Raw genomic sequence first — 27,905 nt, forward strand, 5'->3', positions numbered from 1 at the left:
GGGTCTGGCACGGGACTGCTGAATGTCGCATGCAGACCCAGAAGCACAAGACCCATCCTGCACGATTAGGATTGTTGTGTGCCTGGGTTTTCTTCTTTGGGGTGTGTTGGTATAAAAGACATGCAGTTATTACAATTTCACACTATTACCCTAAAAAGAAAAAGAAAGAAAAGATGTAGAGGCCAGTGGTTAGGGCTGGAGAGATGGCACTGCTCTTGCACATGAGTTCAGTTCTAAGCAGTCACATCAAACAACTCATAGCCATGACTCCAGAGGATCCAGTGTCCTCTCCTGCCTGTGTGGGAACTCACACCCACATGCACACCTGTTGCAGTATCCTCTCCAACCCGAATCGGCCCGTACAAAGAAAACGCAACTCGGTTAATATGAAAACAATCTAGCATCTAGATTGGACAGATCCACCCTACACTGTCCTATTCCTCGCTCCCAAATCCCTCATTACTTGCACCTTTTATTTCCCAGGTCTCCAGCTTCTCCTTCTCCCAGGACTCCTCTTTCCTCGCTTTTTCTCCTTTCTCCTCCCCTCTTCTGACTCCTCCCCTCTCGCTCCCGACTCCTCCCTCTGCCCAAATCTCGAGCTCTTGCCTTTATTTTACAAATTCAGTGGGAGCCTCTGATAAGGTCACCTGAGTCCTGAGTATGTGACTAGGCAGCCGTCCTTGGGGGAGCAGAATCAGCATCAAAACAGAGAGAACTCCAAGGCAAACCACAACACACACCTCCCCCAACATGCATAATTTACAAACAAATTTAAAAGGTGTAATTTTTATTTTAAAAATATGAATGTGCGTGTGTGTGCGTGCATGCATGTGTGTGTGTGTGTGTGTGTGTGTGTGTGTGTGTGTGTGTGCACGTGCGTGTGCATGTGTACATTAGGGTAGCTATCCTAGTAGGCAAAAAAGAGTATAGACTCCCTTGGGGCTGGAGGTAAAGGGTGCAAGGTGTCCAACATAGATGATGGGACCTGGACTTGGGTCTTCTCTAGGAGCGATATTCACTATTACCCCTCTCTATCCCCCTATTTACCTGTAAATCTATCCCACTATTATGGTTTTCCTAGTGCTTGCCCCTTGGTAGGTTGTTGATTGGTGTAATCAATCTTTGGACCCTATCTCTCTAACCAACATTCTTACAGAATTTGTGTTCTAGTGCACAGAAGGTTCAGACTAAACTCCTGTGATACAGGGATTACAGCCACTCGGACAGAGGCCAGGCAGGTCTTCTTCCTCAAGGATACAGAACAGAGAGAGACCCGTGGGTCCTCTCAAGCTGGGAGACATCCCTAAACATAAAGGCAGTGGTTATAAAACAACAGGTCATCACCCTTCAGCTCCATCCCCCTAAAGATTTCTGGGACCACGACTCTCAGAAAGTTGAAGTAGGAGAAAAAGGTAGGGTTCAAGATGCATTTTAGAAAGCCCGAAAAATTAGCATACAAAGAAAGCTTCCTGCCAAAGAAGTGGGCTAGACACCTCAAGACTGAGGCTATGGAGAGCAGTCAGGGGGGGCACAGGTTCAGTGGCACTGCATTTCCTCTAGGTGACTCACTATGGACTACACGTAAGAGAGTATGTATTAGAAAGTCTACACTGTACAAATGATCCCCAAACCTGCACCATGTGAGAGGAATGTCCCCCCACTTTCCCCTACCCCTCACCCTTGCATGTGTGTACCCATCCTCTGTGCACCGTTGCACTGAACTTCTAACACATCTGTGCTTCATCCCACTCCCTCCCTCAGGAATATGATCTCTCTTCACAAATCCTTTTGTGTTGCCTGCCTCTTTCTTCATACCTCCGTCCAATCTGCTCCAGGAAACAAGAACCTGGAAATCCCAGTGGGTGCCCACGGAATCCTGATACTAAAGTAGTAATATTCTGGTCAACAGAGATCTGGAGAGGAGGAGGGAGTGCCCACAGGCTTCCTGAGTGAGGTAACATGGTTGAAAATAATACACATGGTATGCACTCACTGATAAGTGAATGTTAGACAAAAAGCTCAAAATACCTATGATACAACTCACAAACTATACGAAGCTTAAAAGAAGGAAGACCAGGGGTTGGGGATTTAGCTCAGTGGTAGAGCGCTTGCCTAGCAACCGCAAGGCCCTGGGTTCGGTCCCCAGCTCCGAAAAAAAAAAAAAAAAAAGAAAAAAAAAAAAAAAAAAAAAGAAGGAAGACCAAAGTGTGGGTGCTTCAGTCCTACTTAGAAGGGGGAACAAGGCCCCTGTGCGCCACAGACCACTCAGACAGAGGACACCTCGGGAGAAGCAGGGCTCTGGTACTCAGGAAGGCACAGGTTCGACACAATGACAGACAGACACAACACACTCAGGGTGGTTTGAATCTGCTGCGATTTCACTGAAATCTGCTTTGTGGTTACATACAATGCTTGAACAGGAGCCAATTTTTTGGCCCTTTGACAGGGTACACTCAAATAATAACCAAGAAAAGTTTAACAGTTTACATGAAGTTCAGAACAGAAAGCAAGACAGGAAATAAATTTTCCTGAGAATCAGACTGGTGCCAGACGGTGGTCATAGACCTCATTTACCTCAATCTCTAAATATCATCTCTCGGATAACAACAGGACAGCCAGCACTAAGGAATCTTTAGTCTTTTTCTCTCTATTAGCCAATATTCATGTAATTGTCTTTTTAAAGATAGGATAGTTCCTCTTGATAATAGGCAAGCACGGGGACATGATCTGGCTAAGCATTCTATAAAATTTAAAGAATAATATAGTACTCTCTTCCCATCAATATTAACCCATCTATCACCTTCTTCATCATATGTCACTGTGTACGGCAATGGCTCCGCAGTAGTCCTGTATCTACTCATGCTGTTTCTACCTAAAGGAGTGGCCCACCACCTTCCTCTAATTAAATAATGTTTTCTTCCATGTAACTACTTGATAGGAATTCCTAAATGTTTGGATTTTTCATAATTGACAGGACTTTCCCCTCTAATAGCTAGCGCCTTAATTCTTTCACTATCTAAGAGGTCTGGATTTTCCACAGTTAATTGTTCCTGTTGTAAATTATGGATCACATCTCTTAGAATTTCATTCTGATTCTACTTAATTTTTGCTAGTGCTTTCAAAGAGGAATGGTCCATAAAGACCAAATCGGGTCTCGATGTTCCTGTAAGTAAAAAAAGAAACAAAAGAGTCAGTATGTAACTCCAGATCGTACCCATTGGAATCAGCTAGGCAGAAAGTCGAGCAGGAAGTGGCCAAGTATCTCCAGGAGACCAAGTTCCGAGGAACACATATCTCTGGCCTGCTGACCGGGATTGTTTCATGTCAGGCAGGCTCCACTGGAGCTGGTGCAGCACCTGTGCTTTTAACATTCCAGGCTTCCCTAATGATTTGTGAGTGCAAGGGCTGTTAGAGAATAGGAAGCTAGGACACACATGATTGTTCACCAGGATTGTCCTGAGATTTAGCTCCAAACCTCAACATCCTGTTGCTCTTTAAAAAGTAGAACTCTCCTGCAAGTGGGTGAACTAGTCTCAGGCAAATGAGCTCCCCCTTCGGGTATCTAATGCAACATGGTCAATTCTGAAACCATACACACAACCAACAGAAATGAACTCAGCGAATTTTATTAATATATCTGAGTATACTTATCCACACATACTTAACAAGGAAGAAATTGGCTGGGAAGAATTTGGGAAGGGATGAAGAGAGGACTGGAAGGGGGAAAGTAATGTAATATATCCTAATTTACATGCATAAAAATAAATTTTAAATTAAAAAGTGGCCAGAAAGATACATTGGCAGTTAAGAGCAATAGTTGTTGTTACAGAAGACCTAGGTTCCATCCCCAGAAACCACATGGTAGCTATCCATTTACTATAACTCTAGCCCCAGGATTCTCCTGCTTTCTTCTGATCTCTTTTGGCACTGAACACAGACACATACAGACAATGCACATGCATATAAAATAAAAGTGAACCTTAGAAATATAGAACTCTATACCGTGATGTCACGGCCCTGAGATGGACAGCAGTGAGGACCAGTTCACATGAACATTCGGAGTCATTCCTGTCCATCATTTTTATAATTTACAGGTGTTTCTGCATGGGCTCGAGCTGAGAACATTCTTAAATTATGTCTGCTATTACACCCTGAGCACATTCAGTAAAGGATTTAACTTAACACGCTTAGGATTACACAAACTTATATCATATCCGGACTCCATAAGTAAAATGTCAATGTTTCCTTTGTTGGATAAAATCATTGCTTTGGAAATGTCTCTCATGTTTTCCTGCTCTGCCACAGGGTGTGGGAGTAGAGTGAAAATTTTCTCAGTTCTTCTGCCTTGGCTGTTGTGATGGCTACTGTTCTTATTCAAATTGACTACATCTGGGGTTAACTAAAACCCAAAGAGTTGGGTACTGTGGAGGCTTGGGGGGAAACCCTTCTTTAATCTGAGGCAATTTTGAGGTAACAAGATCCAGTTTTAACCTAGACCCCGGTTTCTGGTGGCAGCCTGCATATTTGAAGAACATTGACATGGTAGTTCTTTTTCTTTTTGCTTTCCCGACCTTTGGATAACACGTTCATTTTTTTTTTTAAAGGCATTGGAGCCTGCTGCTTGAGGATTATGTTATATGCTGAAGATCACTGAGACATTCAGCCACATGGGCTGAACCACTAGAGTATTCTTCAACTTTCCATGGGTACACAGACACTTTCTATGTACAGAGACTCAATCTATCACTTCTGTCCATCTGGAGATCCTAGACTAAGACAGCTGTGGTTTCTGTTGTTTTCCACCTTCCCACTGAGGAAGATGTGCTGGGTAACAATAGTGCTCCACAATGTTTGTCATCTGTTTCCTGCTTTCCTTCAAGTCTCGTCTTATACCTCCCAGGTGAAAGGTGAACCTAGCAGGAAACCACAAGACAAAAATCTTGTTCCCTAAAATCTCTCTTTAACGCTTAATATTCTGAGCACACTTCCACTTATTGGGACACATTGATAATTCCCCGGCAAGCTAACCACCTTGATTCCAGGAGGAAAAGGGAAGGAAGTGCTGTGATGGGAGACCAGGCAAGCTCTGACGTCACAGTAGAGGTGAGAGCATGGTCAAGGCCAGTAGAGGGGAGGAGCAGGCAGTTGCGCAGCAAGGAGCTGGAGTGGTGGGGGCCTCACAGGAGCTGGCTGTGGTAGCTATTGGAGAACAAGAAAAAGTGCTACTGAAATGCGAATCTCTACGCATCCGGAAAAGGTCCGGCCCTGGACTGGAAGCCCGGCCCAGGAACCACTGTGTTCAGCACACTCTAACCCTAGAGAGGCGCTCTAGCGGCTCAAGACTCACTGGCCAATCAGAGTCTCCAGACCGACCTGTCAGTCAGAAGAGAAGGAGGGCTCTTCCGGGTGCGGTACAGGGAGTCCAGCTCTGCAGCTGAGCAGGCTTGAATGGTTCAGTTTGGTGCGGCGAGGGAGCTCAGGCGAGGTCTGCAGTCACGGCATGGTGAGAGCAGGGTCACTGCCCACGAAGGGGCAGAGCAGCGGGAGCGAGAGTGGTGGGTCCTCCCTAGAGGCTGTGCGGGAAGATAGGCACAAGTGCTACCGAAATGCAGACCTTTGCTTGTCTGGAAATGGTCTGACCCTGGTCTGAAAGCCTAGACCTGGAACACTACGCCCTGTTCCCTCAGCACACTCTAACCCAAAGAGAGGTGCTCAAGCTATTCAAGACTTGTTGGGTAGTCAGAGCCTGCAAGCGGACCTGCCAGTCAGAAGAGGAGGAGGGTTTTGTTTTCCCCCGAGTGCCCTGCTGCAGGATTCGTTCTGTAGCTGAGCAGGTTTGAATGATTTGCTACTCTGTGCTCTGTGCGCTGCTTCTGGGTGCTGTGAGGGGAGATCAGGCAAGCTCCAAAGTCCTGAGGTCGTGAGCGAAAGGTCATTGCCCACAACGGGGAGGAGCACGCGGAAGAGCGCTGGGAGCCGGAGTGGCGGGTCCTTCCTGGGACTGGGTGAGAAGCAGCAGCCTATTTGCACCCCCCTCTGAAGTCTTTCGGTGTCCTTGGACCTGGCAGTGGCCTTGGATTTACTTCACTTCTGAGACTGGAGTCTTGTGTGTAGAAATATCCTTGGCAGGAAGCCAAGCTTAGAGAGCCCTCCTTTCTCTTGTGTCTTCTACAAGTTCTGCCCTTAGCATTTAACATTTAGGTGTCAGATCCATTTGGAGTTAACGTTGTGGAAGTTGTACAAGGTATCTCAAGTGTTGGGTAGCAGCACTCCAGTACTTAGCTGCGACGTAGGAGAGGAGACTAGATGATGTAAAAGATTTACCAATGCATACAAATAGTAAGTGACATCAAATAACATTTAAGCTAAGACACCCTACAGACAAGAAGCACGCTAATCAGGCCTAGTAGAGATTAAGAGGCTAGGATACACATGTTTGTTGACCATGATTGTCCAGAAATCTCGCTCCAAACGATAACAAAGGAGACCCCCTGATTTACAATCACTCATGAGGTTCGTTGTCACATCCAAGGACAGACCTCTAACAAGCTGCCCAGAGGGCATTACATGGTCATAACCAACATTAAGACCTGATGTGCCCTATAGGTACATTTTCTCCTGTTCTGCCACATGGGCAAGACTACACTGGGTGATAACTCTTTGAAAACACAACACGGTTGTGTTAATGACTGGCCTGGTCAAGCAAGTCTTTCCAGGAGGCCCTCGTGTATGGAGAATGACAGCTTTTTCTCAGGCCCAGGAACATGCTTGTCAGAGCTAGCAACAGCTTGGGGAGGGAGCTTCCCTTAAGGCCCCGGTTTATTGAGAATAAAATAGAGCTCCTTCTCTGTAATGGTTTGTATATGATCTGCCCAGGGAGTGGCACTATCAGAAGATGTGGTCCTGTTGAAGTGGGTGTGTCATTGGGTGTGGGGCTTAAGACCCCCATCCTAGCTATCTGGAAGTCAGTGTTCTGCTAGCAGCCCTCAGATGAAGAAGTAGAACTCTCAGCTCCTCCCACACCATACCTGTCTGGACACGTGTATGTTTATAGCCATCTCTTTCTTTGGGCTAGAGAAGTTTTCTAGGACTTTGTTGAAGATGTTTTCTGGCACTTTGAGCTGGGAATCTTCATCCTCTTCTATCCCTATTACTCTTAGGTTTGGTTTTTTTCATAGTGTCCCAAGTATCCTGGTTATTTTGAGTTAGAAATTTTTTACATTTAGCGTTTTCTTTGACTGATGCATCAGTGTCTTCTATGGTATGTTGTATGCCTGAGATTCTCTCTTCTATCTCTTGTATTCTGTGGGTGATGTTTGCATCTGTAATTCCTGTTCTCTTTCCTAGGTTATCTATCTGCAGGGTTGCCTCCATTTATGTTTCCTTTCGTGCTTCCATTTCCATTTTAGGTCTTGAGCCATTTTATCCTTATCCTTCACCTGTTTAATTGTATTTTCCTATATTTTAAAAGGGATTTATTTACTTATTTCCTCTTTAAGAGCTTCTACCTATTTGATTATATTTTCCTGTATTTCTTTAAGTGATTCATTTATATCCTCTTTAAAGGCCTTTATCATCTTCATGAGGTGAGATTTATGGTCCCAGTGTTGCTCCTCAGGTGTGTTAGGATCCAGGGCTTGACATAGTGGTAGAACTGGTATCTGATGTTGTCATTTTGCACTACTTCTGTTGGCTATGTTCTTCCATTTGCTTTTTGCCATCTGGCTGACTCTGGTGTTGGTGCCCGGTAGTCCCTGGGTAAGTAAGCCTCTGGGACTCGTTGTCCTGGATAGCTGCAAGCCTCCCCAAAGGCCAGCAGAGCTGTGGGTTGGAGTGTGTGGTGCAGAACCTCAATTGCAGGTGCAGGTATGGATTGGAAGGAAGAGGGGTCTCTGATAAGTCAGGGCAGAACCGTTGCTGCTGGGCTTGCTGTGGTCCCCGCATGCAGGAGGACTGGGTCACAGGGGTCTCACCTATGTTTCTCAGTTTCAAGCAGGACTCAAGGGAGGCAGGCAGAGCTGTGTGTGGTATGTAGTGTTTTTCTAATCTGAAATTGTATGTGGGGATGTGTACTGGAAGGACTACTGATAGGGACAGTATTAGTATTTAAAATTCATTTTATTTCTGCATCTTTGCTCTAATTTCTTTTTTTTTTTTCTGTTTTCCAGTCATTAAGAATTTTATTCCTTTTTCTCAAGTGCTTTCATATTTCTGTTTAGTGTAACATCTCCTCTTGCTCATTCTTTGGTCATGCTATATAGTTAAGATTTGCTTTGAACCCCTAATCCTGCCTCTGATGCCTAGTGCCTAGAAGAGTGTCCCAAAACTCCTCTCAGGCTAGACCCTGACTGTATATGAGTGAGGAGGAAAATAGACCAGTGAATGTGTGGCCTCTAAACTCTCTCTGACTTTTTCAGGAGAATTAAAAAACAAAGAGTGACCTGTGTATGAGTTGGGTTCACTGATGAACTTCATAGCTGTTGTAGTCACAGCACAGAAAGGGATGGAGAGAAAGAAAATGAGAAATGTTAAAACTACTGTTTTAGCAGTAGTTGGCATTAGCAATGTTGGGTAATCAGTAAAATTCCAAACTGGCCATTTTGGAGTGTTCACAGACCAAGGCAGTCCAAGAATCTGAATGAGAAGCTAAACTTATTTCCAGAAGCCCAATCAACCAACATAAACAATCTGGAAAAGCAGGTGTCACTGTGCCTAACAGGAATGGTGCTTTTCCTCTCTGAAAACACACACCCTGAAAGAAAAGCTGTAAATAATACTTGGTGTGCTCTAATAAGTATGTCTAGTCCCTGAAGAATATTGGAGCATAAAGCCTGTTTCCACTTTTGAAAATAGTTTTTGAGATTATAATTAAATAATTTCAACCTTCTACCCTGGACTTCTCCATTCCCCCTACTGTTAAGTCTCAAACCCTGAGACAGATGGTTGAGGTGCCTATGTAACAAATCAAAGCAGACTTGGCTGCAGGTCCTTCTCCCTTGTTTTGGTTACTTGGTCTTTTTTAATCTGTCATTTAACCTCCTGGTTTGTTGGTCTGGTTCTCCCTCTGCTCTCTCCCCTTTTCTCAAATGGCTCAGGGTCCTGCCTACTCTGGACTCCCCCCCCCCCCCATGCCCTTGCCTCTGGCATTGCTCTCCTTTTATCTGTAATAAACTCCATTTCTACTGTCTCTAGCAGCAGCCATGACCTTTCCTTTTTATTTCTGTTTGTCACTTGCTTCCCATGTTACTGCTCCTTGCTTTAAACTTCATGGCCACTTTTGCTTTAATTGTTGTTAATGTTTGATTTTGACTGAAGTTTGGTTGCAGGACTTCCCAGCTGTGAGGGAGATGTTAGTGTGTAATGGACCCCGTGTCTTGGAAGAAAAACAGAAAGTGCTCTAGAAATTGCACTGAAGTGCCAACTTCCCAGACTAGGTTTCTCTCTGCCCCTAGGATAGCAGGGCAGAGCTGTGAAGGCCTCAGTTGTCTGGGTCTTTCCGTCACCAAGTAGAGGAGATGCTATTGTCCTGAGGCCCAGCTCTGATGTCCAAGATAATGAGGGACTCTGGGTAGACCCAGCAATCAGGACCAGCCGTGGGAGGTACCTGCTAGTTCTTTCCAGTATTCTTCTCTTTTGCAACTACAGGGAGCTATGAGGAGGACCACAGACCATGCCGTGGTGAGTGTTGTCCTCCTCATAGCTCCCCAGGCCAGAAGGAGCAGATCTGCTGATCTATCCATATCTGATCCACTGGGACTGAGACAGAATGTGGGTCAGACGTGGTTTTTTGGGTTCAGGTGGTGACTGGGCAGAGAGAGGCCCTTAGACTCAGACTCTCTCTGTGTAGGATTCCCTCAGGCAGGGCATACTCTGCAACACGGGCAGTGGTAAACTGTGGTGCTTATAATATCTCTATCTAGTGTGCGCACACTGGCGTTGCTTTCGGTGTGTAGTAGGAAGAGAGACTGGGAAACTGAAGTCTAGTTTCTAGAAGTTCTGAACATTGCGTCTCACATTCAATTTTGTGGGATATTTTATATCACATGACACAGCTCACCTGTCTGGTCACCTCCATTCTAAAGAGAGACCTCTAGAGCATGGGGCCTCTCTGTGTGTAAAAAAGAAATCAACAGAAGCTGGAGGGTCAGAAATATAACGGTTTTTGGGTAATTTTGAGGTTTTTTGGTTTTGTTTCTTTGGGTTTTTTTTGTTTGTTTGTTTTTGTAGGTGTAACGTCTGTGCTTATTTATCTTGTATAACGTACAATCAGGAAACATTTGTCAAGTTCACATTTTTCCTGGTGGACCTTTCCTTAGGTCTTTTATGGAAAGGTTGAATATATTTTAGAATTATGGTTTTGGCTTTTTCATCCGGTCCCCTTATTCTTTCACAAACATTGTATTCATTGTTCATTGTTGTAGCTTTGTGGTAAGTACAGAATTCACATTACCCCATTATGTGTAATATTTCTTTATAATCCTAATGAGAATTCTGAGGGGCTTTTTTTTCCCCGCTGTAAATTGTTAGGAATTTCCTTTGGATTGTATTAGATTTCTGGTGTAAATTGAACATAGCCAACATTTTTTTTTTCTTTTTTTCAGAGCTGGAAACAGAACCCAGGGCCTTGCGCTTGCTAGGCAAGTGCTCTACCGCTGAGCTAAATGCCCAACACCGCCAACATTTTTTTAAATACATCATTTTAATGTTGTTGCTTATATAGTGTAAAAGAATAAAAGATGTCATTCTAAATAATTATTCATTTAGTTAAATACAATAAGGTTGTGAAACTGAAACTGATGTGAAATGATGTACAAAGGCATAGAAAGAGGACTTCAGTGAATACATTATCCTGGTCACGTAAAAGTTCTTGCACCAAGTACGATTTAAATAGGAAGAATAAAAGTGAAACTAAAACATGATCCAGACCATTCGTCAAACACTGAATGTGAGTGTGACTTGGGACTGTGTGTTAGTACGCTAAATAAACTCTGAGAGCAGTAGGTGGGGATTGTCCACAGATATTAACTAACGTTAGTTCAAACCATGTTGCATTGTTACAGTTGATGTAAAATTACAAGCATTCACTGTATGTATTATGATGCAGGTGGACATATTACCTACACTCACAGTACCCCATTACCACGAACACATTCTCACTCTATGTTTTTGTGTACCTACACTATACAGAGTTCTCATAAAAATAACAATATTGCCCTGGATCCCACTAATATTGTCAGTGTGTTTTCCGTGCATTTGAAATAATTTTAAGAAGTATCAGAATTCTTATTCTCCTTGAGTTATGTTCATGGTGGCTTGAGGTATAAAATAACGTAAATGCTCATTTTCTCAGGACAAGCTGGCGCCTGAGGAGGGCACTGTGCTAAGTGAATGAAGACAAAGAGCGAAGGCCAAAGGACTGTACAGAACTCCACAGTCAGTGCTGAGTGGGTTTCAAAGCAGCACGTGGAGTTATAGCTCTTGCAGGATCGATAAATCCTCTTTCTCCCGTCTGAATTTTATCTTTAATAAACTCTCATTTGTCAGATGGATGTGAGAACTTCTTCGGCCTATACTTAAGATAGCCATATAAAATGAAGGGCGGAAAGAATAGAGAATCAAGCCAAAGCAATCACCTTCAAAGGCTTTTTTCTGATTATTGTTTTAGTTTATTATGGAAAAGGAAAACTAAATTTCAAGCTTTTATAGCAAGAGAGATGAGAAGAAAATGTGCTGTTATTGTATCCTGTAAACGTGAAGAAGCCACTTTATTTGGATGGTATGAGAGCTTTCTGCCAAAGAGTCATACTGCTTGAAAAAGGAAAAATGGGGTTAAGACATAGACTGACTTATTATGTTTGAATTTAAATAATGACAAAAAATTTTACTTTAACAAAGATTCAATAGTCTTAGGCAAGTGACAGATCTCTCTCTTTTCTTCTAATCAAATTACCCACCCTTTGCTTTGGAGAACTTGTTTAAACATTTAACATTTTTTTTTTTTTTTGGTTCTTTTTTTCGGAGCTGGGGACCGAACCCAGGGCCTTGCGCTTCCTAAGCAATCGCTCTACCACTGAGCTAAATCCCCAACCCCAACATTTAACATTTTTATATATCAGTTTATATGTCTAATGCATTATATATGTGGTGGTTAATGTATATATTTATATGTTTTAACATATTTATATGTTAATGTATAATATACTTTCTCTAGCAATACTGTATAAGAATATATATATACATATATGTATTTCTATTATTTGAATAGTCTTTCAAGTTTTCCTTAAAGAGGAACAAGAGTAGTGTTTTAGAATTGAAGCAGTAGGAACCTCTGTAATTCCGCCATCCAAACTACTACTAAAAGCTAACACAAGAAAGTGACCTGGGTCTGTTTCCTACGTGGTGTATATTTCACATTGCTGAAAGCAAAGCTTCTGACCTCAGAAATCTAGACAGGCCCAGGAATGAACTTGTCATGAACTCCTATGCGCTGGTCATCCTCTACATAAACAGAAAGAGACCTGTATCTATCAGAATCATCCTTTTCCTGTCTTCATGACTTTGCTTCTCTTCGTTCATTATTGCTTCCAATCTTTGCACTTTTATTCAGGGAAAATTGAATTAACGTTTTTTTATTCAAATAGATTCTTCTCTGATTGCAGTCTATTTTGACCAATTTTCCTTCCCTCCACTCCTCCTAAATCCAGCCTACCTCCCATCTCCCCCAGATCCACTTCCCCTCTTGTTCAGGTCTCTGAGAGAGGACAGGTGAACAAGAGCAAACAATATGAAAAATAAAAGGCAAAGCATTGGACCTAATGTAGAAGGCCAACCAATAGAACTCTCAGCTCCTCCTGTACCATCCCTGCCTGGATGCTGCCATGCTCCCACCTTAATGATGATGGAATGAATCTCTGAACCTGTAAACCAGCCTCGATTAAATGTTCTTCATGAGACTTGCATTAGTGATGGTGTCTGTTCAAACAGAAAACCCTAACTAAGGTAGAAGTTGGTACCAAGGACTGGGTGTTGCTGTGATAGGCCTGACTATGCTTTTGTTTGGAAGAATGTGGATTTTTGGACTTTGTATTTGGAAAGCAGTGGAATGCTTGAAATGGGGCTTAATGGGCTGTCCTAGTAGGAATATGGAAGACTGAGAATGGTTTGAATCGTGCAGGCCTGACCCAAGAAGTTTCAGTGGAGAATTTCAATATGTGGTCTATAGACTGTTTTTATGGTGTTTTGGAAGACTGTGACTACTTCTTGCCCTTGTCTGAAGAGTCAGCCTGAGGCTGAGGTGAAGAAATTTAGATTAATTGCACTGACAAAGGAAGTCTCAGAGACACCCATCATAGACTTTGTTCTCTGGTTCAGTCTCATGAAGAGCATTTTTAAAAAAGCATAGCAAGCTGAGAAAGGGGAAATATAAAATGTATGGATCAAGCATAAAAAGGATACCAGGATGTAAAATGGAGCTGCATCCTTGTGTTCAAGGACATTAAATTGATGGAAACAATTAATGAAATAGTGATTTTTGGGGCAAGATCCCACCCAGCTAAATTTAGGTCCAGGCATGGTAGTATAAGCCATTAATCAACCCCAGGAGGCAGAGACAAACAGATCTTTGAGTTCAAGGCCAGTCTAGAGCAAGTTCTAGGTAAAGGAAAACTTAAATCCAGGTTTGGTAGATCATCACACCTTTAATCCCAGGCACGCAGATCTCTGAGTTCAAAGTCAGTCTATGGAGCAAGTTCCAGGACAGCCAAACTTAGGCAGTGAAGGAGTTGGAACACAGAAAGCTGGTGATGATGTAATAGAACAAGGGGGCATGTTCTAGCCCCAGCAAGCAGCAGAACTTGGCAGCTTCTGCCATGTAGCTCTGGCTATAGAGTCAAGAAGGGAATACTGGGACAGTTGATGCTAGTTAGCTAGAGCTAAGAAGTTAGTGATGATTAAGAAGAGACCAGAAGGGTTGGGGATTTAGCTCAGTGGTAGAACGCTTGCCTAGGAAGCGCAAGGCCCTGGGTTCGGTCCCCAGCTCCGAAAAAAAAAAAAAAAAAAAAGACCAGAATCACCGAACTGAAATCTTCTGGGGATTATTTTGTGAGAGCACAAAGAAGCTGTGTTCCAGAGATAGCAAGGATTTACCTTGTGCTTCAGCTGTACTTGGTATTGTGAGTCACCTGGGGAGTACTGGTTTTGAAGGCATGAAGAGGTCATAAAGAACAGCTGGGGCTTGGCACTGTGAGAGGCCATGGAAGGCCATTGGTGAAAGTGCAATCTCAGTTGCAGCTGATGGCCCAGGACTGAAGGGGTCATGCAAAGGATTTGAGACTTGACACCGTGAAGAGAGCCTATGAGAGGCTATTGGTGAAGCCTAGTTGCAGCAGAAGACCCCCAGCATATTGGAGGTGCCAGTACTATGGGATGATCACCAAGAACAGCAGTGGCAGTGGGGTGGATCAAGCTGAGCTTAGAGTGCTACGGAGGGCAGAGTTGGAGAAGTGACTCTTCCTTTAGAGGATCCCAGAAGGTCATGTGGGGGCCCCAGACATTGAAACGAGAAACTGTAACCCTGAGGTTGCCTTGGAGACCCCAAGATGTTCAAGATGCCAGAACCCAGGTCTATCTGATGAGAAAAGCTTCTAAGAGGAAGTCGAACCAGCCTGGGCGAAAAAAGTTTATTGCAGTCATCAAAGATGAGAAGAAGGAGTTGGAGATCTCAAGACCTCTTTGATATCAGACATAGAGGTTCAGATTTAGAGTTTGCCCAGCTGGTTTCCTGTCTTGCTTTGGGGATTACAGTTAAGTGATTGGATGAATCTCAGAAGAAACCTTGATCTTTGGACTTTTAACATTGTTGAGACTGCTATACACTACAGGGACTTTTGAAGTTGGACTAAATGTATTTTTCATTATGATATGTTTAGGTGTGGCACCCATAGACTCATGTTTGAAGGAGCCTTTGGGGGCCATGAGTGGAATGTCATGGTTTACATATGCTCGGCTCAAGGAGTGGCACTATTAGAAAGTGTGGCCCTGTTGGAGTGGGGGTGTCACTATGAGTGAGGGCTTTAAGACCCTCATCCTAGCTGCCTGGAAGCCTATATTCTGCTAGCAGCCTTCAGATGAAGAAGTAGAACTCTCAGCCCTTCTTGTACCATGCCTGCCTGGATGCTGCCATGTTCCCATCTTGATGATAATGGACTGAACCTCTGAACCTGTAAGCCAGCCTCAATTAGATGTTGTTCTTTATAAGCCTTGCATTGGTCATGGTGTCTGTTCACAGCAGTAAATCCCTAACTAAGACTCCCATGCACTCGCTATGCTCGCTATTTAAGTCTCTGAGATTGCTGGCCATCCAGGTAGTGTAAGGCGTGGATTTCCTCTCATGTGTGGGCCACAAGTTAAACCAAAAATTGGTTGGCCACTCAAACCGGTTTGGTGCCTCCATGCCACTGCACATCTTACAGGAAGGACAGATTTTAGGGAATGGGGTTAGCTGGGTTTCTGTCCAGGTTTTTTTTTCTGTAGTATGTAGAATACCTTCTTGCCAGCTGTTCAGTTTCTATTGGTTAGTAGGCTTTCTGTTTCTGTAGATGATATGCAGCTTTAATCCATGGTAATCTGTTAGGATGCAGTTGATTATTTCCATTTTCTAGTATCTGTTGAGACTTGCAGTGTGTTCAAGCATGTCATTGATTTTGGAGAAAATTCCACAGTATGAGAAGAGGATATATTCTTTTGTTCTTGGGTGGAATGTTCTGTAAATATCAGTTGTGTTCATTTGGTTTTCAATTTAACATCATTTAGCTGAAGTATTTCTTTAGCTTTTTGCTGTTGTTGTTGTTGTTGTTGTTGTTGGTGGTGGTGGTGGTGGTGGTGGTGGTGGTGGTGGTGGTGATGGTGTGGTGTTTGCTTTCAGTTTTTTGAATCAGGGCTGTTTTGTGTAGCCTAGTCTTTCCTGAAACTCATTGTATAGACCTGATTGGTCACAAAGTCGGAGTTCCACCTGCCTCTTCCTCCCTGGTGTAGGGATTGAAGGCCTGTGCCACCATGCCTGGTCTCTGTATTTAGTTTTTTACTGGAAGACCTGTCTGTTGTTGAGACTGGGATATTGAATCTCCCATTGCTAGTGCATGCTATTTAAGCTGCAGAAGTGTTTCTTTTACAATGGGGCGGGGGGTGCTGTTATGTTTGGGGCGTAGATATTAAGAATTGAAATGTTAGGTTCTTAGAACTTTTTTAGTTTGAAGAGTATATACTGTCCTTTTTTGTTTTTGTTTGAAGTCTATTTTGTGTATTGAAATGGCTATACCAGCTTCATTCTTACTTCCATTTCCTTAGACTATCGTTTTCCTCTCCTTACCTTGAGGCATTGTCTGTCCTTGATGTTTCTGTTATATAACAGGAGGGTGGATCCTGTTAGCTCCGTTCTGTTAGCTGTGGCTTTTCATTGGTGGATTAAAGTCATTGAAATGAAGGGATATCAGTGAGCAGTGATCTATTATTCCAAGGATTTCCCTGGTGGTGGTGGTCGTGGAATGTGTGCGATTTCTTTCCGTTTTGCTGATACTGTGAGATTATTTATGTCGTGTGTTTTCATTTGTAGAGCTAACTTCCTTGGGTTGCATATTTTTCTTCTAGCACCTTGTATAGGGGGTATATTTGCAGGTAGATATTGTCAAATTTGACTTTATTCACAGTGTCTTTTTTTCACCATCTTTGGTGACTGAAAAATTTCTGGGTATAATAATCAGGGCTGGCTTCTGTAGTTTCTTACTCTGCAGCACATGTATCCAAGCTCTTCTGGTGTTTAGAGTCTGCATTGAGAAGATGGGTGTAATCCTAGTAGGTATGCCTTTATATGTTCAAAGTATTTTCTGGTTCTTTGAGCTGGTGTTCTTCTTCTTCCTGTATTCCTATTATTCATAGTTTTTGTCTTGTCATAATGTGCCACAACTCCTGGATGTTCCGACCATGGAATGTTTATGCTTGACATTTTCTTTGATGTATTCATTCCTTCTATTCTATCTTTAATGTCCAAGATTCTACCATCTCTATTCTCTGGGTGAATTTTGCCTCTGCAGTCCTAAAATTTTCATTTCCAGGATTTCCTCGGTGTGTGTTTTCTTTATTGCTTCTATTCCCGTTTTTTGGTCTTGAACTATTTTATGTGTTTCCTTCAAGTGTCATTGTTTGTGTTTTCCTTTATTTCTTTAATGAATTCATGTATTTCCTCTTTAGGGATCCTATCATTTTCATATAGTTGGTTTTAAGGTTTTTTTATTGTGCTTTCAGCCATGTGGGCACATTCAGGACTTGCCGTGGTATGATAACATGGCTCTGTTGGTGAAATATTTCTCTGGCTTTTATTGATTATGTTCCTATTCTGGTGTCTAGACATCTGAGATTGGGGTGATTATAGGTCTTGGTGCTAATTTCTCTGTTTGTCTTGTTTGGGTGGGAGTTTTTTCCCCCTGGGTTTCTTTCTGTTTGCTCTCTGAATTTTCTGAAAGTCGATTTGCTGAGTATTACCTCGTTTACTGACCTAGTTGGTGGATGTGTGCCAAGGGGAATGCTTACTAGTGTTGGGGGCTGGGGAATAGGAGCCATGGAGAGATAATCTTAGCAATCTACTCGAGGTTTAGACACAGGAGAGGGGAAGCTGCCTCTGGTGTTCTGTTCCAGTGCTTGCAGCAACTGTGAAAATTTGGTCTGGAGTAACAGATAGTCTGGTCGATCTCTGGACAGCCTGCCTACCTGGTCTTCTGGCAGGATTATCAGATGGTTAAAACTTTCTCATATATTTTTGTCTCTGTGGCCTAATTAGCTTTAGTTTCTCAACATTTCAGAGCCTACAGTCATGTGAGGGAGCCCCCCTCAGTTGAAGGTGTGCCCCCATCAGAATGTCTTGTTGCTGCGTCTGAGAGATTATGTTGGTTGATGATTGATGCGGAAAGAATCTTCTACTGAAGGTGGCAATGTCTGTAAGCAGGTGTGCCTGGGTTGGATAGGAAAGTTGCCTGAGCGTGAGACAGTGAGCACACCAGAGAGCAAGCCAGGAAGCAGTTTTTGCCCATTTTTCTAGCATGAGTTTCAATTCTAGGCTCAAAAGTGACGGACTGTGATCTGACAGAAGCATCCAGAAAAAAAAAAAAACTGTTTATCAGCTGTGATGCTTTTGCTTAGAGGATTCCGTCACAGCAGCACAGTAACAAGTTAGAACCACAACCACAAAATAATATGTAAAAAGGGATTTTGCTGCCGGAGAGAAACTTGAAGTGTTCTCTTTTGGAAGAGTGTCAAAGATGTTAGAAATTAAGGTGACCAATGACATGAAAGGCTGTACACAGAGCTTAATCAGCTGTTCATGTAGGACCTGGAAGATCAGGGATTTAAGAGTAATGTAGGCAAAAGTCAAGGTCATGGGATTTCAGTGAAAAAATAGACTCCATGAGAAATTTACCATGAGGTCATTTGTGTGATACTTTGGCCCCAGATCTTTCTTATTCTACCCATACCCTGAGAAAATGAGTAAGGCAGACTTGAAGAAAATAACAGACTGATTTCATAGACAAAATATTGAATCTGTGAGATGGTTATTGCTAATGACTCAGGACTGTGGTGAAAAAAAACATGTGGGACAGAAATAATGTAGTCTGTGTTTTGTAATTAAAAGCAGCACTAGGTAGTTTCAGGTGGCAGTCAATGCTGAAACAGAAGCATGGGTGTTCAAGGAGATTATCACCATTAAAGAGAAGGCCCAAGTGTGTGCCCTTATGGTAATGCTGCTAAGCATTTAATAAGTGGAAGAAGTAGGCAGAGTTATTCCTAGTCCCAGGAGAGAACTTCATATAAAATCTGCTGCAACTGTGCATCCAGTGCGGCGCGGGGTCTGTCTCAGTGTCGACGTCACGTTGACAGGAACACCCATCTCTTGCTGGCTCTGGAAGCTCAAAGGTGAGGAATTCTTCCTCTGTGGTTTGGGTTCAGCACACTCACTTCATCCCTGTCTCACAGCATAGGAGCTCCAGTGAAGAGATTCTAAACATTCCTTGGATGAAGCTGTCAGGATGAATCCTTGGTTACCTTTTGAGACCACAGGCTGTTGAGATACCCAGGCTTCAAGGCATCTGCATGGAGAGCAGCATATAGGAGATGGAAATGAGCAAACTGAGATGTATGAGAAGTCGCAGGGATAGGGACAGCTGATCAACTTGAAACTGAAGCCCCAAGTGTCTGAGACAGAGCTACAGGATCTGGTGTTGCCCTGCTGGGTTTGTTGCCATGGTTCAATCTTCCTTCTCGGTATCCACATTCCTTTTTCATTGTAATGAGAAGGGGTATTCTGTGCCTTTGATTCTATAAGGTGTGGTGATTAAGAGATTGCTTTGAGTGTCAGAAGGAACTTTGGACATTTGAACAGTGTAGGAGTTGTTGCAGAGAATGAGGATCACTGAAGTTAGAATAAATTTATGTTCATCACAGGATGACCACGAGCCAATAGTGACCAGACTTCAACTGCAATAAATTGAATCAAAAAGCTCTCAGATAGTACGATGTCTTTGAGCACTTGTCTCTCTCTTTTGTAATTTGGGGGGGGGGGGCGTAACAAAGCTTTTGTAGTAGGAGCCATTCTAGATTCCTTATTGGGGGTGAGATTTGAGTGTCTATGAAGTCAACCCATTTCCTGTTTTTTATGTCTACTCTGTGGTGAATGAACCTTATCAGCCACATTCCTCTCAGGCTGGTATGCCCTCACTATTATAGACTATTACTTCAAATCAGCTACGTTCTATCAGAAGCACTTACTATTCAACAATAAGTTATTTGCTAGCCAGATGTTTTCATATTGTCAATTTTGTTGTTTTTGTTTTTGAAGATAAAGTTTCTCTGTGTAACCTTCCCTGTTCTCAAAGTAGAAAGAAGCCCATGCAGACTTTGAACTTAGAGATCCACCCGAATCCTGGCTCTAGAGTTCTGGAGGCCAACACGCCTGACTGTTTTATATATATATATATATATATATATATTATTGGCTGGTAGGCCTGGAGTGTTGGTTCTTGTACAAGTCAAGCATATGCTATTGCGACGACCTTCCTCCACATCTTCAATTTTTAAGTTTGACGGAGAGTGTGTTCTGTTTGTCAGGACAGCATGCATTCATGATGTTAACAGTCCCTGAGCCTTCTAAGTCATAGGATAGCAGATGTGTGACATTATTCCTACCTTTCATGTTTGTTTTGAATTTTTTTATTAGTTATTTTATTTACATTTCAAATGTTATCCCCCTGCCCATTTTCCCGTCCACAACCCCCCTATCTCCTCCTCCCTCCCCTCCCTGCCTCTTTGAGGGTGCTTCCTCACCTGCACACCCACTCCGGCCTCAGCGACCTAGCGTTCCCCTATCCTGGATCATCAAGCCTCCACAGGACCAAGGGGCTCCCCTCCCACTGATGCCAGATAAGGCATTCTTCTGCTACATATTCAGCTGGAGCCATGGGTACTCCCTCTTTGGTTGGTGGTTTAGTCCCTGGGTACATTGTGAGGTGGGTCTGGTTGGTTGATACTGCTCTATGAGGTTGCAAACCCCTTTAGCTCCTATAGCCCTTGCCCTAACTTACCCGTTGGGGTCCCTGCACTCAGTCCAATGTTTGACTGTGTATATCTGCATCTGTATTGGTTCGGCTCTGTCAGAGCCTTTCAGGGGACAGTTATACCAGGCTCCTGTCGGTAAGCACTTCTTGGCATCAGCAGTAGTGACTGGGTTTGGTATCAGCAGATGGGATGGATTCCTAGGTGGGGCAGTCTCTGGATGGCCTTTCCTTTAGTGTCTCTGCATTTTCTTTGAACAGAAGGAATTCTGGATTCATATTTTTGAGGTGAGTGGGTGGCTCCATCCCTCAACTGGGGACTGTCCCTATCCACTGGATGTGGTTTCTACAGGTTCTCGCTCCCCTTTGTTGGGTATTTTGGCTAATGTCCTCCCTGTTGGGTCCTGGGAACCTCTTGGGTCCCTGGCATCTGGGACTTGCTAGTGGCTACCCCCAGTTCCTCCTCCCCCACTACAACACACCTACTTTCAAATTCCTGAGCCTCTCTATGTCTCCCCCATCTCCTCCCATATCTGAATTGGCCCCCTTTTCCCTCCCCCTCCTCACTCCTCCTCAGGTACCTTTCTCTACTTCCCGAGATTATTCTCTTCCCCCTACTGGGTAGGGCTGTAGCCTCCACAGTTTGGAATGATCTTTCTTCTTGAGTTTCTGTTGCGGTAAAAATTAAAAAGGGGCACGTCCGGTTCCCATGCATCACCACTCCACACTGGACCCCTGGCCTTAGTTCGGGCACTGTAGGGCCATACAGAACTGACATCAATTTATCTCAGCTGCAGCTGGTTCCAGTATGATGCCACGCCACGTTAGCCTAGCTGTCTTCTAGCCCCAGCGGTCTCTCCATTCCCATTGCTAGTCACCCTGGCCAGCCCTGACCAGCCAGGAACTCTGGTCCCAGCTACCTGGTAACACCAAGACTCAACAAACTGTAACTCTCAATCTACGATACATCCACAGAGTAAATTCACTGCCAATGAATAAAGATAGAAACTGCCCACCTAGACAGGAGAAAATTGACCAAACAAGAAAGACCACCTGGATCTGAATCATCTTCCTCCATCATCTCCATCTTGATTCCTCTCCTGCACCTGCTCCTCCTCCTCCCTCCTTCCTAGACTTTAACCTGCCTATCCTTATCCTGGACCTGCCTTGCTGCATAATGACGTCATCCTGTAAGTTTCACATGATCTGTGAGTTGTATCGTGGGTATTCCGAGATTCTTTTTGGCTAATATCCACTTATCGGTGAGTAAATACCATGTGTGTTCTTTTGTGATTGGGTTACCTCACTCAGAATATTTTCAAGTTTCATCCATTTGCCTGCAAATTTCATAAAATCATTGTTTTTAATAACTAAGTAGTACTCCAGTGTGTAAATATACTACATTTTCTATGTCCATTCCTCTGTTGAGGGACATCTGGTGAATATTAGTATCGTGCCTGTGTGTATGAATATGCACGTGATGTGTGCCTGTTCCTCATAGTAGTCAGAACATGACCTCAGAATTCCTGAAGTTGGAATAGTAGATAGTTATTAGTCACCTTGTAAATACAGTTGATTCCAATTATTTGCAAGACTAGCAAGAGCACTTATTTTACTGGTAAGCCATCCCTCCTCCCTATGTTGCTTATTTATGATTAACATTTATGTTTCTAATGTTTTATCCATGTATTCATAACTGTAAGCATGCATTTCCTATTAGTAAGCTCTTACTAATATTACAGTTTAAACTGGGGCACTTAAAGTTTCAGGAAGATGAATACAGAACTGTATTCAATTTTATATCTTTGCAGGAACTTCAGTAAAGACCTCTGAGTTCTTTCTATTTTGTTTGTTTAATTGATTCTTGCAGGGGAATCAAGGTCTTAATATATACCTCTGCATGCCCTGTCTCCCATTACATGGACTAGCCTGGCATCCACCTCAGTGAGATAAATTTGTCTCTGGCTCCTGATTGCTGGGATTAAAGGCGTGAGCAAGTACACCCATCTTACCTATCCTTTCTGTTGTCAGTAATCATTCAAATCGTGTCTCTGATATGTACTCCCTACTGTTGATCTGTTTGCTCCTCTTTCTCTCTCTCTCTCTCCATTAGTAGGTGTTTCTCTTGCAAGAGTATATCTTATTCAAAGGGCAGAGAAAATGACGGGTCACTATCCTCTTCAGTTCTCTTCAAAAATTGCTTGGTAATTCCATTATAACATCCGTATTATGGAATAGACGTTGGAAGTACCAGAATTATAAGACTGTATTATCAATGTAGTATACATTGAGAGTGCTGCCAATAACAGCCTTTTTGTTGTACACATGTTTGAGATATTTAGGATGCAGTGACCTTTAACGATGTGCATGTGGACTTCACTTCCGAAGAGTGGACTTTGTTGGATCCTTCCCAGAAAGGTCTTTACAAAGATGTGATGCTGGAGACCTACTGGAACCTCACTGCTATAGGTATGACAGTAAATGTTCCTTTACTTTTAAAAATAAGGGGCAACTCTTTTTGTTATTGATCCTTTATTGTCATTTCAATTGCAAATGAGAAAGAATGCCGTAAATAAATCGGGCTTGGCTCTAAGGTTTAATGAAGATAATAACTTGAATATTACGTAATTTCCAATTATAGAGCATACATTTTTCTGGTACTATATTTTAGGTTACAGTTTGGAAGACCATAATATTGAAGAACATTTTCAAAGTTCTAGAAGACACGGAAGGTAATTTTTATGTACAAGCTAATACAATTGTGCCTTTGAAGAAATTTTTACTGTGTCATAGAAGAGTTTTAAAAAGCAACATTTTAAAAAGCACTGTTTGAAGTATATTTGTGATTATTAAATTCTCACAAAACCATGTGTATTAGTCAGGGTTTTACTGCTATGAGCAGATACCATGACCAAGGCAAATCGTATAAAAACAACATTTAATTGGGGCTGGCATACGGGTTCAGAGGTTCAGTCCAGTATCATCAAGGCAGGAGCACGACAGCATCCAGGCAGGCATGGTGCAGGAGGAGCCGAGTTCTACATCTTCATCTGAAGGCTACTTGTGGAAGACTGACTTCCAGGCGACTAGGATGAGGGTCTTAAAGCTCATGCCACAGTGATACACCTACTCCAACAAGACCACACCTCCAAATAATGCCACTCCCTAGGCCAAGCATATTTAAACCATGACATCATGTATCCCAATGTCAGGTATCTGATTTGTGTTTGCACATCATTCCTCTATGAAAGAATTCAAGGAAACAATGCCTTAGCAGACGTCACTATTGGAATCTTAGCTGTATTAGATCTATGCTACAAAACATCCAATTTGTTTGGTTTTGTAATACTCAGATATTGTAAAAGTTATACACATAAGTATATCATCAAAACCTTCTAATAAACAAATCATCCATGTTAACTAAAGCTAGTCTTACTTTTATCCCTGTAGTAATGTTGCTAAGTTTGTGAGAGGGGCAGTTTATGAGAGTCAGGAACATTGTTGTGAACAAAACCTAATCCCTATACTACATGTCTATGAGAAACAAAAAGTCCTCAACACTGTGTGAGTGCAATGTGGGAACCTTTCATTTGTTGTTCTTTCAATAGATGTATCATATGTCACAATGAATACAGGCCGTGTAGACATGGAGATATTGAAAGAAGCAATGCACTTCTTTCTCCAAAAGTAATTTTTAGTAGATATGTAGTTATGTAAGGGTCTGTGATTGACCGAAGAACAATATCCCCTACTCAAATAGTCTGCAAAGGCCAGTGTTGATTCTGCAGAAATCCAGCATTCATCGTCTACCATTCATCAGGATGGAAGACAGACATGTGAGCGTCACATGGGGAATTTCAGGGAAGCCTCGGTGTCCTTTATCCTGTAGTTTATCCTGCTTGTCTGTATTTTCAGGGGTTTACATGTCTCTGGGAATGGCTAAGGCCCCAGGGAGTTTCCACAGGCAGCCAGGTGATGAGGCAGCTCATGATTGTCTGCCCATGGAGAGTCTGGATTTTCTAGTAACTGACTTGCCCACACTTTCCAGTTTAGGGAACAGAAACTTAGGCCTTGTCTGGCAACCTGTTGGTTTGGGGCCTGTCATGAAGTTTGCCTGACTTAGTCCTTTCGGTAGTCCCCACCGAGTAAATTTTCTGAATGTGATCTAAGTCTATAATTTATTAGTTTTCCAAGTTCATTGGGAATACAACCCCAAACGCACACTGCAGAAGATCCCTATGAGTCCTGGGACTGTGTAAATTCTTCTGTTTGTCCTGGTTCACGTTACAAATATAGTTATGACTCACACTACAGGAAAATTTATGAATGCAATCAGCGTGGTAAGGTTCTGCATTCTTACAGTTCTCTTCTAATATGTGAAAACCATCAAAGAAAAAGGGAAAGGAGGAAAAGGAGTCTATAAATGTAAATCATGCAGTAAGTGCTCTTAATGAAAGAACCTCGCTCAAGTCTCAGGATGGCGCGCCCCAGGAAACACGAGAGACCGGTCTTGATGTAAAAGCAAGAGGCCGTTTATTAATAACGAAGCTCCGGGCCAACACGTGTCTCACGCAGGAGACAGAGGAGTTGACCCCGAAACTCAAAAGTCAGGGGTTTATGTAGGGAAAGCTAGGGGGTTTTGGCGCAGTCACACACAATTGGCTCATTTAAACATAGCAGTGAGGTTACAACAAAGAAGAAGAGTACGTGCTAGAAGTCAGGGGCTTATCAGGGTCTGGAGGACATCTAGCTAAAGTGTGACCCTGAGTAAGCTGGGGGGGATGTCTTCCTGCCCGATGGTTTATGGGTCAGTCCTTGATAGCCTGAGCTGGTTCCTGCATTCCTTTTCTCTTATCTTTATGGCCTGCTATTCCTGGCTGCAGGGCTCAGCCCTGAGTCTGTGGATTTTGGAGCTTACTCTTTTAATTTTGTATTTTTAAACCTTAAATCCGTATAATTTCCCTTTCTTTACTATCATGGGTATCTTCAAAGATGGAAAGCTACCCATAATGAAGGGACACCTTAAACAAAGTGATAAAATGCTGAGATCTGATTCTCCTTACAATTAGATCAGGTTCTAAAATTAATTCATTCAGATCAAAAGTTTAATTGGTGTAATGAATGTGGTAAAGATTTTACATATACCAATTATCTTTACAGACCTGAAAGAAGTCATACTGAAGAGAAACCCTATGAAGATATGAAGTGTGGTGAAGCCTTTGCACATCGCAGTAGTCTTCGAGCACATGAAAGGACACACACTGGAGAGAAACCCTATGGATGCAATCAGTGTGATAAAGCCTTTGCGTATCACAGCAGTCTTCGAATACATGAAAGGACACACACTGGAGAGAAACTCTACAAATGTATTCAATGTGGCAAAGCTTTTTCAGATCAGAACACTCTACAAAGACATAAAAGAACCCACTCGGAAGAGAAACCCTGTAAATGTAATCAATGTGGTAAAGCCTTTGCACATCACAGTAGTCTTCGAAAACATGAAAGAACTCACACTGGAGAGAAACCCTATGGATGCAATCAGTGTGATAAAGCCTTTGCATGTCACAGTAGTCTTCGAAGACATGAAAGGACACACACTGGAGAGAAACCCTATGAATGTAATCAGTGTGATAAAGCCTTTGCATATCACAGTAGTCTTCAAAAACATGAAAGGACACACACTGGAGAGAAACCCTATGGATGCAATCAGTGTGATAAAGCCTTTGCATGTCACAGTAGTCTTCGAAAACATGAAAGGACACACACTGGAGAGAAACCCTATGAATGTAATCAATGTGGTAAAGCCTTTGCATGTCACAGTACTCTTCGAAAACATGAAAGGATACACACTGGAGAGAAACCCTATGAATGTAATCAATGTGGTAAAGCCTTTTCAATGCAGAATACTCTCCGAGTGCATGAAAGAACACATACTGGAGAGAAACCCTTTGAATGTAACCAGTGCGGTAAAACCTTTAAACTACACAGTCAGCTTCGAATACACAAAAGAGTACACACTGGAGAGAAACCCCATGAATGTGATCAGTGTGGTAAAACCTTTGCATGTCCCAGTAGTTTCCAAAAACACAAAAGAGTACATTCTGGAGAGAAACCCTATGGATGCAATCAGTGTGATAAAGCCTTTGCAATTCACAGTAGACTTCGAAAACATGAAAGAACCCATACTGGAGAGAAACCCTTCAAATGTAATCAATGTGGTAAAACCTTTTCACAGTCCAATAGTCTTCAAGTACATAAAAGAACACATACTGGAGAGAAACCCTATGAATGTAATCAGTGTGGTAAGGCCTTTCCATATGACAGCAGTCTCCGGGTGCATGAAAGAACCCATACTGGCATGAAGCCTTACGAATGTAACCAGTGTGGCAAAGCCTTTGGCTACCACAGTCATCTCCAAAGGCATGAAAGGACACATAGTGGAGAGAAACCTTATTAACATAAGCAATGTGGTAAAGCCTTTGTAAGTCTCAGCAAACTTCTCCATCGCCTGACCTCATCATCGCCTACCGCCTGACCTCTTTGCCTCCAGCTATCACTGCCTATACCCTCATCTCCCCCTCCTCTGTGTTTCACAAAGGACACTCCCCCTACCTGAAAGCCTTAAAAGTTGTAACGTTCACTCCAATAAACGAGACCTTGACAACGGAATCTTGCTTGGTCTCCTTCTCTCTCCCCCCATTTAGGCCCAAGGGTAGCGGCCCTTCGGGACCCTGAATAACTGGGTCCCCGCTGCCGGGGACAGTTCATCACTGTGTTTTTTATATTTTCACAAATTCCTTGGAGGTGATGTTTGTCATCAAGCCTGACTTGGATGCCAATAATTAGTCAAGGCTGTATTTGAATTCTTGATTCTCGTATCCCAGCCTTCTGGGTACAAGTTCAAGAGTAGTAGGTGTACTCCCAATGTGTCCTGTTTTGTCAGCTCCATTTAACAATGCTAGTCAGAACACTGAACATAATACATAAATAAATCTAAAAAAATAAAAATGCAAAACCCTTGCCAAAAAAAGGCAAAATTCTTGCCTCTTCCCTAAGAAGGTGGGTGAGATTTATTTGAGATAGCAAAAGGCTCTATGGCTATTTGAAGAAGATGGTTTGTTACCCAGATGCTTAGCACCTAAACTACAGATAAGAAGATTCCCTTTGGTGTGGGAGGACAGTCGTGTAAAATACATGTAGTTGAGCAAGTTTGCACATCCTGTCCTCCAGCTAGAGTCCTTTGGGAATCACATTGGGAATAGGCTACTGAAGTGTGCTTCAAAGACTCACTCACCCAGAAACGATTTTTCT

At 42.8% G+C, this 27,905-nt stretch overlaps 1 protein-coding gene across 3 annotated transcripts; it reads left to right on the forward strand.

Annotated features, from left to right (window-relative positions):
* The first annotated feature begins 5,378 nt into the window (after positions 1 to 5,378).
* Zfp958 (zinc finger protein 958) lies at positions 5,379 to 27,263 on the forward strand. 3 transcript variants are annotated; one of them, NM_001419319.1, is made up of 4 exons: positions 5,379 to 5,503; positions 22,937 to 23,063; positions 23,266 to 23,326; positions 25,755 to 27,263. In NM_001419319.1, exons 1-4 carry the CDS (start codon positions 5,501 to 5,503, stop codon positions 27,049 to 27,051), a joined length of 1,488 nt encoding a protein of 495 aa, NP_001406248.1. In that variant the 5' UTR covers positions 5,379 to 5,500; the 3' UTR covers positions 27,052 to 27,263. The 3 variants fall into 3 exon arrangements, with proteins under 3 accessions (NP_001406248.1, XP_063127046.1, XP_063127047.1); XM_063270976.1 differs by lacking the exon at positions 5,379 to 5,503 and adding an exon at positions 15,871 to 22,798 and having other exon boundaries at positions 22,929 to 23,063; XM_063270977.1 differs by lacking the exon at positions 5,379 to 5,503 and adding an exon at positions 15,871 to 22,798.
* The last annotated feature ends 642 nt before the right edge of the window (positions 27,264 to 27,905 follow it).

The sequence above is a fragment of the Rattus norvegicus genome, chromosome 12 (assembly GCF_036323735.1).
Source record: "Rattus norvegicus strain BN/NHsdMcwi chromosome 12, GRCr8, whole genome shotgun sequence".
Taxonomy (NCBI): Eukaryota; Metazoa; Chordata; class Mammalia; order Rodentia; family Muridae; genus Rattus; species Rattus norvegicus.